This window comes from Carassius gibelio, chromosome B9 (assembly GCF_023724105.1).
Source record: "Carassius gibelio isolate Cgi1373 ecotype wild population from Czech Republic chromosome B9, carGib1.2-hapl.c, whole genome shotgun sequence".
Lineage (NCBI taxonomy): Eukaryota > Metazoa > Chordata > Actinopteri > Cypriniformes > Cyprinidae > Carassius > Carassius gibelio.
The window spans coordinates 27,613,927-27,627,507 of NC_068404.1; the positions used below are offsets into that span (position 1 = coordinate 27,613,927).

Here is a 13,581-nt window from a genome sequence, read left to right on the forward strand (position 1 = left end):
TCTTGTTTAAAAGAACAGTGTCATACATTATATAAAAGCATCTTAAAAATATATAAAAATATTATTTGTAATATAATGTATAATGTTGTTGTTTAAAATAAAAGCAGTTTATTGTTATCATTATATTAGTCATAACAATCCTAATAAGTAACATAAAATCAAATAAATTAAACACATCCTTCAAGTATTTCTCAATTACTGAATTTAATTTAATTTAATTTAATTTAATTTAATTTAATTTAATTTAATTTAATTTAATTTAATTTAATTTTTACTTGAAAATACTTCAAGGCTTTTTGAAAGGCTTTATTTGTAATATAATTTAAATACAGTACTTTTACAGATCAAAAGATTGATTGAAAATAACTTGCTTTGGTAAAAGATATGATACAATATGAGGTTTTCCTAAGTCATTCCTTGTTATTATTCAAATTTTAAATTGAATGAATATGATTAGTTCTGTAATTTGAGATGAATTTGACCTCTGAAGTCATTTTCTTTACCCTGATATAAACCTTGTTTGAATTACAAAGTGTATTTAAGCTGTGCAACTGATTAACTCAACCGTCATAATGCACATTAGTTTCTGCATTAAAATGCACGATTAATGTAGACAGGAATCTATAATTTTCCAGTGTAGTGATTTCATTGCTTTTATTGATGAATGATAATCACATCTAACAGCAAGAAAGGGCAATTATATTGGCATCATAATTAATGACCTTCTGCTTGCCCCGTTTTGTTGATATGTTCAATTAGAGTCATTATAAAGGAGCAAAACTTGAAATGATCCACTGCTGGCACTCTTCAGCTTTAGAAGAAGAAGCATATGTTTTAATTTCATACAAGAATTAAATTAAACGTTTTCTTAAAAAAAAAAATATATATATATATATATATATATATATATATATATATATATATATACTCCTCCCTAGGGTTTAATAACATTCTAAATTATTTTTTATTAAATTAGATTTTTATTTTATATTTAATTTATTTTAATTTTCCAGTTGTCATTTTATTTAGATTTTAGTTTAATTTTTTGCATTAATTTTTATTTTTATATTATATAGTTATTATATATTATATAGTTTTTTTTATTAATTTATGACCATTTTAGAACTGTCTTAAGCTAAACGAAAATGAGAAAAATCATGTCAGGTAACATTTATTTTATTTCAAACTTATTTTTAAGTTTTTAGTTCTGCTTATTATAATTTCTTTGACATTCATTTCATCATAACCATAAAATAAGTCTTTTCTTTCTGAAATTGAGAGATAAGCCAGTCTGTAAATGAAAACACTTTTTGTACCGAAATTGTCTTTAAATAGAAGCAGCCTCTATAAGCTCATTAAAAGATTGTGTTTATTACATTCATTTTCTATGAATACCACAAGCATTAGGTCCAGTTTTCAGCATTAAATAAAGTTTGACAGAATCTAAAGAATCTAGATCGATCCTGTTATCTTTGCTCAAAAGTGCATTCAATCAGAGCATCATCAGAGTCTCCGGGATTCGTGATTCTCCATCTTCAGCCTGATTTCTCCTCTCAGCTGTTATTGATGTCTTGATTAGATCATACAGAGCATTTGCTGCTATTTCAATAAAGCTCTAGTCTGGCTCTAGTTGCTAGTTCTGGCCGTTCCTCTTCACGTCCCATTGACTGGGATTGATGCATCGGGACAGCAGATCAATGCTGCATGCTGAAGCACTTCCATCAGCTGTTAACCAGCACAGACTCGTTCAGTTCTGGAGGACATTTCTCTAATCAGAGTTTGAATAAACGCTGTACGCCTGCCATTTATCTCTTTTCTTTTACACTGCACATGATTTTAATGGATTGCTAATGGATGCTCGCAGAACTGCATATGTTTGCTTCAGGCATGGATGATGATGTTTATGGCAAGCTTGAAATACACTAAAAATCCTGATTCTTTCAGTAAAATCTCACATCTACAGTTTAGATGATGGTATTTTAATTCAACACTGATGAGTTTCACTTAAATGGTTCATTAAGCTGAGCAAACAATATGTACTGTTTTCAAATATGCAAGTACGGATATTATATACCCACTATATTTTTCTTATATGTAAGTTTTTTTTTTCCTGAAATGCCTTAATTTGTTTTAAAATACATTTAAAATATTTGTATTTAATATTACGATTTATAAATATTTATTTAATTTTTCAAGCAATATGTGTTCAACCATTCAAGGCAAGATCAAGCCTGTGTGATCTTACTAATATATTACATATTTATTTTTCATATGATAGTTATGTATTTGCTCTGAAATGCCTTAAATCGTTATTTTATAAAAAAATAAAAAATATAAATTTGATTTACTTTTTTATGCATTGTATTTTAATGTAAATTTGTATTTAATATTACATTTTTAAATATATTCTTGAATAATAATAATTAACATTAAAATATGATTAATAATTTTTTTCAAATATTGAGATTAAAAGCATTATTTACCTGCATATTTTTCTTAAAACATTTGAATATATAATAATGTGTAGAGAAATGTATGCACATTGTGAATATTTTTTTAAATATTAAATACATTTATGAATAACTGATTAATAAATGCACAGTGATTAAAAACAGAATATATATATATATATATATATATATATATATATATATATATATATATATATATATACAATTTATTTATTTATGTATTTTTGATTTATTTTTTTACACAATTTAATGCCTCCGTCTTAATATTCACATATATACTCTGTGACAGTGGACTGTGAAACTATTCTAATGACATGTTTTTTTATTCAAAAGTGAAAGTTTTGTCAGTGTTTACTTACCAAGTTCACACAGGTTTGGAATGACATGGTGAATAAATAAGTGAACTGAGGGTTTAATATCCAAAATGCTGCATATCACCAGTTTAATATCTCCAGAAATGATCTATTAGCTATATCACTCAGCCTTATGCGAGATAATCTCTGATATTCACTCTCTTCTTTACTCTGTCCCTTCAGGTCCGTTCAACCATCTGAAGTCCAGTCTGCTGGGATCCACCTCAGACTCTAATCTGAACAAATACAGCACCATCAACAAGATCCCGCTCATCACACTCAACTTCTCCGAATCCAACGATAAGAAAGCGCCTTCCCCTCCGTCCTCGGAGAAAACCATCATCGCACCGAAGGTCAAGGACAGAACACACAACGTCACAGAGAAGGTCACACAGGTAAGACTGAAGTGGGATGGTGTCAATGTGTCGGCATCAACGCAAAACTGACCCTATTTACTTAATTTATGCATGTTACTGGCCTTATTGTGAACAATTCCTTAGTGCACATTAAGACAAAAATCTTAAGTTAAAAAAAAAAAAAAATCTAATAAAATAAAAACAGTAATAATGTGATTTTGAAATGTACATTACTGTTTTCTATTTTGAATAATACATTGCAATTTATAACTGCAAATTAAAATAGCTATTTTCGAATATTTGAATATAATTTATGTACTGTAAAATGTAATTTATTCCTGTGATCAAAGCTGTATTTTCAGCATCATTCCTCCAGTCTTCGGTGTCACATGATCTTCAGAAATCATTCTAATTTGATGATTTGATGACCAGGAAACATTTCTTATTATTATCAATATTGAAAACAGTTTTGTTGCTTCATATTTTTTTGGAAACTGGTAAATTTTTTAGGATTCTTTAAAGAATAGAAAGTTCAAAAGAATAGCATTTATTTGAAATGGAAATCTTTCTTTTACAGTCATTTTTGAACAATTAAATGGATCCATGCTTAATAAAAATAACAATTTCTGTCTGTCTCTCTCTATGCATATAGATATAATTAACAAAAACCATAAAAATTTTTTTATCTTAATTCAGCTAATTTTATTTAAGTTTATTTAAGTTAAGTTTATTGATGTAAAAAAAAAAATAAAAAAAAAAAAATAAAAAAAAAAAAAAAAAAAAATATATATATATATATATATATATATATATATATATATATATATATATAAGCTAATAAAATAAAAATAATAGACATATTTAAAAAGAAATACTAATGCTTTAACTCAAATAAAAATAAAAAATAAAAATAAAAAATAAAAAAATAATATAAAATAATACATTATGCTTAATGTTTTTAAAATACATTTTTATACATTCTTGATAACAATAAACTCTTTTGTATCATTATACATATCTTTACTCTCACTTTTGATCAATTTAATGTGCCTTTGCTGAATAAAATTATTAAAGGGGGGGTGAAATGCTCGTTTTCACTCAATATCCTGTTAATCTTGAGTACATATAGAGTAGTACTGCATCCTTCATAACTCCAAAAAGTCTTAGTTTTATTATATTCATAAGAAAAAAATAGTCTGTACTGATTTTTCCCGGAAAAACACGAGCGTCTGGAGGCGTGATGTGTGGGCGGAGCTAAAGAATCACGAGCGCCAGTAAGGAAATTCCGCTCCATCTAACGTCACACTGAGCCAGACTCGAAAAAAACTTTCCGAAACTTGTGACAAACCGTAAGGAGTATTTTTGGAACAGAAATACTCCTTCAAACGTACAACTTAATTTTTGAAACTTTGTCCATGTTTAGCATGGGAATCCAACTCTTTAACAATGTAAAAAACTCAGTATGCATGAAACCCCCCTTTAAAAAAAACAGTGACTTTTGAATAGCAGTTTTTTTTATATAATATATGTACTAGTCCCCAATATTTACAAAGGGCTTTTAAAAGCATGAAATAAATGAATGTGAATGCTAACAGATGGATATTACAGACTCCCTCGGTTATGAATGCTTCATGTTGATTTAGCAAAGTAAAACTGGTTGTTTTTCCTCCAAGTTTCTCAATAAGACCTTGAGGTGAGGATGTGCTTTTGCTCTATTTCTCCTGCGTGGAGTCTGAGTTAATCGATGTGTCGCGAGCATAATCCGTTTGAGATATTGCATGTGTCTAGTGCTTCATGATTCAATTGGAAATCCAATAGTCTTGTGAACGAGCACAAACAAGCTGTAACAAATTCTCCCGCACAACATTAAACGATGCTAACAGTCATGTGTATGCAAATAAATGCTAATGAGGAGACCACTTAACCTCAGGGATATTAAGACGAGAGCAAGAAAACAGGGCAAGCAGCAGTAATTATTCAGAGTCCGCAAACTACTTACAACCATATTTAGCACCTTTTTGAGACACCGAAATGCATCAAAAGAGCATCCGAGCATGAAGATGGATTTTCTACCACCTCTGGGAAATAGATCGCCAAATATTGGCAAAACACAATTCAGTAGCACTGCAACAGTCTCTGTGTGAGAGCCTCGAGTGTAAACTGAACTTCTTCTTTAATCCATGAAGCTGGATGTGTGTTTGCACATTAGATCTGTTCCAGCTGCCTAACTACACAGCATTTATATGCATGCTTCTAAACATATGACTACTTCCAGGCATGCGTTGCATGTGTTTTTCACGGAAATCTCAAAAATGCATGGTACATGGTGGACAAAGCAATAGAAATGTTAATAATAAACACACTTCCATTAAAAAAATTTGGGTCGGTGAGATTTCTTCTTATTATTTGTAAGAAATTAATAGTTTTATTAAGCAAGGAAGCTTAATACTGATGAAAAGTGACAGTAAATACATTTATAACGTGCCAATCAGCAAATTAGAGCGGATAATGTGATGAGTAATGATGCAAAAAAAATTATGGCTTTTCATCATTTGAATAAATTATATTTTAATATATATTCAAATGGAGAATTGGTATTTTAAATGGTAATAATATTTCACAATATCACAGTTTTTTCTGTATTTTTTCCTTTGGTCTAGATAAGCAAAAGAGACTTCTTAAAAAAAAAAAAAAATAAATAAAATAATCTATTTATTTGTATGTGCATTTTAGGCTTACAGCTTAATAATATGTTAATGTCAAATGATAAGTATGCAGCCACCTTCTAAATAAGTCACTTATCAGCTGCCAATTCATTTAGGACAGAGCTTCAAGGTTAGTGACTTTAGTAAATATCCTTCAGTGAAAGTCAAAGTAACACAGAGTACTGGGTCAAACCTCATGGTAACGTGTCCGTCTCCTGACCAGCCGTGAAGGAAGTGGATGACAGCCCATCGAAAACAACACGCGTCCTCACTTCAGAGTCATCGACTCGTTCACTGAGCCAGTCTCACGTTATTAAGAAGCCTGCGAGAGAAAAAGATAGAGAGAGAAAGAGAGCGCCCGTCATAATTTCTTATGAAGTATTTATCAGGAAAATACGCCTCATTTGCTGACTGTCAAAGGTGGTTAAATCCTGCAGTAAGGTGTGTGTGTGTGTGTGTGTATGTGTTCATTCAGAGCTCAGTTACACACACACACACTGCTGGATTACAGACTATTATTATCCTAATGCTTTTACTTCTGCTGTTCACTGGCTTTGCAAAATAGTGAAATGAAACCGTGGTTGAGACCTTTGTAGTGCAAAGGAAAGCCGTGTGTTATTGCTTATCGTGGAGATCTTTCTATTCAACTCTGAGAGACACAGACAGCAGAAAACAAAGCACATTGCAAATAACACAGATTTTCATCATTTTGCTGATTCCAAAAATAGTGTCTCGAGTCATTCTGTCACAAAATATAATGCATTTGTAGCATTTATACTTTTGAAAACCATTTGTAAGTTGACTTAAGTCTTGTATTGTCCCTTAATCAGTAGAAAAACCGACACAATAGCATGATTCCTGTCTGAATCTGAGTCAGGTTACAAGTTACACCTATTCTTTATCAGATTTGTACATGTATGAATGATTCTGAAGACATTATCTTTTGCCTAATCTTGATTTCAAGGTTAGAATTATTGACAGAAGTGACAGAAGAAAAGGCAAACATGAACCAGATGTTTTCTTCTACTTCTGTGGTGTTTTACTTGCATCCACATGACAGAAAACGGCTGATTTTGTTTCTTTGACATTAAATGGAATATTTAAACATGTTTTTCCACTCCTTCGCAGATTTTAAGTTATGTATTTAACTTATTTTTGTCAAATTTTTGACATTTCATTAGTTTCGTTATTTTGACGATTAATCGCATCCATAATAAAAGTTTTAGTTTACATATGAGTTTGTGCTGTGCATATTTATTATGTTTATATAAAAGCACACACAAACAGTATATAGATAATATTATAAAAAACAGAAAATATTTTTACATGTATATATTTATAGTCATAAAATTTATATCATATATAAATATATTTATAATATAAACATTTAAAAAAATACGTTGAAAAAACTACATTAAACTACGGTAGGTAATAAAATCTGCAGATTTATTTTTCAAGATGCAGGGCTACAGTATGTAATCAATTGCAGCTCGCAATATAATAATATCTTCAAAAGCATGAACAAAACTACACAAGATAGCATATACAACACAATAAAATCACATTTAATAATGCAATCCGAATTTTATAATACAATATGATTATATTGTATATTATTGATTTAAAATTTTAACACAATTTTACCAATACAACATTTAATAAAAAAGAAGAATGTAGGTAGTGTAAAATGCTATAAAATAATATAGAACAACAAAATGAATGGTCATATATCTGATAATTTGCTGAAAATCTATAATTTTTACCCATGTTATTTTTACTTTCATTATTTCTAAAATAGTGATATAAAAGTAAATTCCATTGCTGTGAGCCTCCACTTCATGAATAGCTTTAAGGTAAAGGACATGAATAGCATATTTCATATTTCAGTGAAAAGGAGATTTAGTGAAGTGTTGTGCAGCGTTTTGTCCTTGAGCAGAGCTCTCTGATAACTTCAGAAACAACCTAAGATGCATGACAACTAGACTTTATAATCCAAAAAGCTATATGTAATGTGAGCCCTTGTGACAGCAGAGACGGCTGGTGCTGTGCAACTATACAGAAAGAAATTAATATTTATGTCATGCTCTGAGGCTCCCTGACACGCTGCGCTTATGAAATGTGAAGAACTCAGTTGTGCCGGTGCTTTCTGTGAAATATTGCATCAGCTGGAAAGAAAGAAATGACAACTGCAGGGAAATATGTGTGGTGTGGTGAAACTGTCACAAATACAGCATTATGAAGATGGGTCTGTGGATATCTGACTGACGGCTGTCAACTAGTGCGATGTAAACTATTATTGGGAGAGATTTTTAATAATCCAGCTATGTTCGGATCTCAGTTTGAAAATGCACAAATCAGTATTATGATTATTTATTTATTTATTTGCCGTTTTATTTTTTTTAAACAATTAAACTTAAAGTGTACTACTGACATGGTAGTATTTTTACATGGGAGAAGTTTGAATGAATTAATTTATTCATTTCTCGACAACTTGATTTATTAAAATTTAATAATGTATAATTTAACATTTATCTGTTAAATTGAAAAAATTATACATTACTCAGCATTTTTATTAAAAGAAAATAATAGTTAAATAATAGAAAATAATAGTGCTTCTATCTATTATTATTATAACTGCATGAATGAATGAATGCCGAAAATTATACACTAAATTAAAATTAAATTAAATTTATGCATTTAGCAGATCCTTTTATCCATGTATACCTATCAATGTATACCTATTACACTACTCAATAATTGCAAAATTATATACAATCTGTTTAAAATGTTACAATATTCAACTTCTTTCTGCTGCTATTATTATTATTATTATTATTATTATTATTATTATTATTATTATTATTATTATTATGCAAATAATAATTATTATTGTGCACATAATGCATCTGTTTATAATCGAATCCAGATACAATGGCGTTCATAATAATACAAATAAATATTTAGCAATTTTTTACTAATAAAAAGGAGTTATTGTTCTTAATAAACTTCATTCCATCTGCATTAGTTGCTGAATTATTTGCAGAAGTGATTCTCCACTGGTTTTTCCAGACAGTCTCTATCAGGACAGACCTGTGATCGTGCACCGTGCAATATTCACGTCTTTGCTTTCCTCTCTCGTTCCAGGTGTTGTCGCTGGGCGCCGATGTGCTTCCAGAATACATGCTCCAGGCGCCACGCATGGATAAGTTCACCATCCTGCACTACAGCCCGTTCAAAGCGGTGTGGGACTGGCTCATCCTGCTGCTGGTGATTTACACCGCCATCCTCACTCCTTACTCTGCTGCCTTCCTGCTCAACGACAGCGAGGAGCATAAAAGACGGGAATGTGGCTATTCCTGCAGCCCTCTCAACCTCGTGGACTTAATGGTGGACATCATGTTCATCATCGACATCCTCATAAACTTTCGCACCACTTACGTCAACTTGAACGAGGAGGTGGTGAGCCATCCGGGGAAGATCGCCATCCATTACTTTAAAGGCTGGTTCCTTATAGACATGGTGGCGGCCATTCCCTTCGACCTGCTCATATTTGGATCAGGATCAGATGATGTAAGTCACGCCAGAACTTAATCTGCTTCCTTCTGCACTTGGCTGCTGGTCTAATCTAGAGAGCTCAAACTCAAATTACCACTCGCCAGGTGGTGTTCTCCTTCATGTTGGCACAAGATTGCAGTGGAAATTAGCAAACCGGCCTCTATGCTGTTGTCAGTGAAGTTGCAGTTATGCTTGCATTTGTGCATTAGGCCTATACTCAGAAGTTTGGAGTTGGTAAGAATTTTTAGTGGTTATGAAAAAGGTCTATTTAGCTCATCAAGGCTTCATTTATTTAATTAAAAATACAGTAAAAACGGTAATATTGTGGAATATTATTGCATTTTAAAATAGCTGTTTTCGATTTGAATATATAGTAAAATATAATTTATTCCTGTGATTCAAAGTTGAATTTTCAGCATCATTACCCCAGTCTTCAGTATCACATGATCCTTTAGAAATCATTCTAATTTGCTGATTTTTCTGCTCAAAAAATATTTCCTTTTATTATCAATGTTGAAAACAGTTGCGCTGCTTCATATTTTTGTAGAAACCTTGAGACATTCATGTCAGTATTTTTAGGAAGTTCAAAAGAAAAACATTTATATGAAATAGAAAACTTTTAGAAATGTCTACTATTACTTTGGATTCATTTAATTTATCCTTGATGAACAAAAGTATGAATCTTTCCAACTCTTTTACAAACTCTGGAAGGGCAGTGCTTGCGTTTGACAGATGATTTTATGCTAAACAACTCGCAATGCATTAAATATGTCTTGGATTTTGTTGTTATGCATGTTCATTAGAAATCAAATCCATGACATTGGTGACGCAATAACCATCAGTTGAGATACAAAAACATTTGGAACTAAAAAAATTACTTTAGGCTACGTGCTTTAAGAAAACAACCAGAAAACATAAAAAAAAGAAGAAAGAAAAAATATTTGTGTGTCAGATTTAGGAGTAAACAGGTAAAACAACAGTTCACCTAAAATCTAAATTTTCTGAAAATCTTCCCAGCCTCAGGCCATACAAGTTATAGATGAGTTTGGACCAATGGATGCTCTGCAGTGAATGGGTGCCGTCAAAATGAGAGTCCAAACAGCTGATAAAAACATCACAATAATCCACAAGTAATCCACAGCACTCCAGTCCATCAGTTAATGTCTTGAGAAGCCAAAAGCTGCATGTTTGTAAAAAAAAAAAAAAAAAAAAAAAAAATATTCAAGATGTTTTAATGTTAAACTTATGCGTCCATAATCCACTTCTTCCAGTGAAAAAGTCCATCCTGGACTGGAGTGGTGTGGATTACCTCTGGATTATTCTGATGTTTTTATCAGCTGTTTGGACTCTCATACTGACGGCACCCATTCACTGCACAGCATCCACTGCTGAGACACTGATGGAGTTCTCCAAATCTAATCTGATTAAGAAACAAACTCATCTACATCTTATGACCCGGGGATGCATACATTCTAAGCAATTTTTCATTTTTGCGTAAACTATTCCTTTAACACACAGGGGCCTGCATAAAACAATCTCACAGGACCTTTTAGATGATCTGTTTATTCATTTATTGTTTGTACTGTACATTGTCCGTTATACAGATCAGATCAGGCCTAGTGTTTCCAGAGGTCAGAAAGCACAACTTTTTCAGTGAATCAGGGATTAGAGTATCAGAATACACTGTATGCTGTTTTTCCCTCTCTTTTTTTTTTTGAATGGCCTTCATTTCTGAATCCATTTATTTGGATTAGTGGCTAAGCAAATGGGAGTCAATGATTATGATGAGAGAGAGAGGAAAGAGAAAACTGATGTTTGAACAGCTTACAGGCTGAATCGCTGGCACGCCGGTTGGCTCTATTCCTCGCTTGTTTATGTGGGCACGTCCGTCAATGGCCTATCATGAGCTCTTGGCACATTGGAGCATATGGTTTCCCCGCTCTGTGGTCCGTTCCAGTGACAGCTACTCCATCTGAGCCATTTACAACCTAAGGACAAGAAACACACACACAGCGGCTTTTAAAATATTAAAGAATGGCATTATAGATTAAGAGCTACTGGAAATGTCAGCAGGTCATTATTTGATGGCATGCAGTGTATATTTTTAGACTATAGAAGGGTTTTGCTGCTTGGTTTTGCTAAGTATATTGCTTTTGTTCAGATCATATTTTCCCAGAGGTTTCACATTCACACGCTTGTCTGAAAAGGGCTGTGGAGCTCCAGCCTTCACCCGGTTAACAAACCTCACGCTCGCTGCATCTGCGCTCGGTTTTACTGCAGGCGCTCGCACATCTGTCTCTGGTCGCAACTAGAGCTGTGAGATACAGCTAAATTATCTTGATATTTATGTGTGCTCTGACATGTCTGAAAAGTGTGATTTCTTCGCAATCGGAGGAATCATAATTTTAATTCTATTTTTTTACAACCAAACATTCAGTGTTGTCAAGACTCCAAATGTTTAACAAAGATAAGATAATAATTATATATATATATATATATATATATATATATATATATATATATATATATATATATATGCTGCCTATGCAAAATAAAATAAAATTGTACCTGTATCAATCTTAATATATTTACTAGAATAACAAAACTCAATCATAAACATCCATATATACTTATTTGTTTTTCCTTAAATGTTGTAATAAATCAATTCCACCCTAAGGTCTCTGTTAACTTTTAAAATTTATGATGCAAATGAATCGCTCAACTGGATCAAACTTATCAGCTTCTTCTTTTATTTCTTACTTTCAATAATTTGAATTAAATTGAATTTCAGTGAATGTTTGGTTGAAGTTCTAATACTGATACTGTTAATTATTTGATGTTACCCTGTCCACTTCAGACACAAAATTTGGGGTCAGCAAGATGTTTTTCTTTATTTTTTGAAAGAAAAAATATGCTCTTATGCTCACCAGGGCCGTGTTTGTTATATATTATTACACCTTAAAATAACTTTACTTCAGTCTTCAGTGTCACATGATCTTCAGAAATCATTCTAATATACTGATTTACTGCTCAACAAACATTTCTGATTATTATGAATGTTGAAAACAGTTGAGCTGATATATTTATGTGGAATTTTTTCATTATTCTTTGATTAGAAAATGCAAAAGAACAGTGTTTATTTGAAATAGAAATAATTTGTAGTTATATAAATATCTTCAGTGTCACTTTTGATAAATTTAATGCATCATTGCTGAATAAAAGCAATATATCTTTAAAAAAACAGCATCTCACTGACCCAAACTTATGTATGATGCATATACTGTATATCAGGTTAAATAAAAAGACTGAGAAAAATATATAAATATATATATATATATAGAGAGAGAGAGAGAGAGCACTAAAAGGCTTTGTCTTTATTAAGAATCTGACATTCTGCATTACACAAATGCAGCCCTCTGCGGTCAGACAGATGGATTTGATCTGTGGTCAGTGGTCAGAATGTGATATGTGTGTATGTGTGTGTGTGTGTGTGTGTGTGTTAGACAGATGGCAGGTGGCTACATGATGCATCTCATTTACAGCACTCAGATGAATGGCTTGACCACACTGGCGATGACCACAGCTTGAATCAAGCACTTGAATCATATTCCACAGGCTTTTATGACATCTGCAATAATCATCACTTATATAGCCTCACACTTTTACTGTCAGACAGTATACACCGTCAGCAGAGTGTGTTTTTGATTAAAAATTATGATGGCGTGATATAACATGTTAGCAAGATGCTAAAAATGCTAAAAACATGCATGCTAGCAATCTGTTAGAAACATGCTACCAAAATTCTAATTCATTATAGAAACAAGCTAGAAACATAATAAAAAATGGTAACTCAGGTTAGCAATATGCTAATGTTAGAAAAATACTAGCAACATAGCAACTAAAACTATGATGATACAACATATTATAAGGTTTTTTATAATGCATTATGCATTTATTATAATGCCTTAAGAACAGCTTTATAATGTATTATAAATACAGGCTTCTCAAGCTTTTAAACTCATCTTAAACTTGCAGACAAGGCTTTGTCAACCAATATTTATTTATTACCAATAAAATTTTGTGTTCACACTTTACTCATCTACTCAAAAGCTGTAATTTAAAGTATAGGCCATTCATGTGA

The 13,581-nt window shown here is 31.6% G+C and overlaps 1 protein-coding gene across 1 annotated transcript in view; it reads left to right on the forward strand.

Moving 5' to 3' along the window:
- The window catches only part of LOC127965155 (potassium voltage-gated channel subfamily H member 7), an 82,294-nt gene that overhangs the window by 39,846 nt on the left and 28,867 nt on the right, over nucleotides 1-13,581 (forward strand). The window contains exons 5-6 of the mRNA XM_052565760.1: nucleotides 3,008-3,219; nucleotides 9,030-9,455. Coding sequence (XP_052421720.1) covers nucleotides 3,008-3,219; nucleotides 9,030-9,455 — 638 coding nt within the window. The remainder of the gene's footprint in view (nucleotides 1-3,007; nucleotides 3,220-9,029; nucleotides 9,456-13,581) is intronic.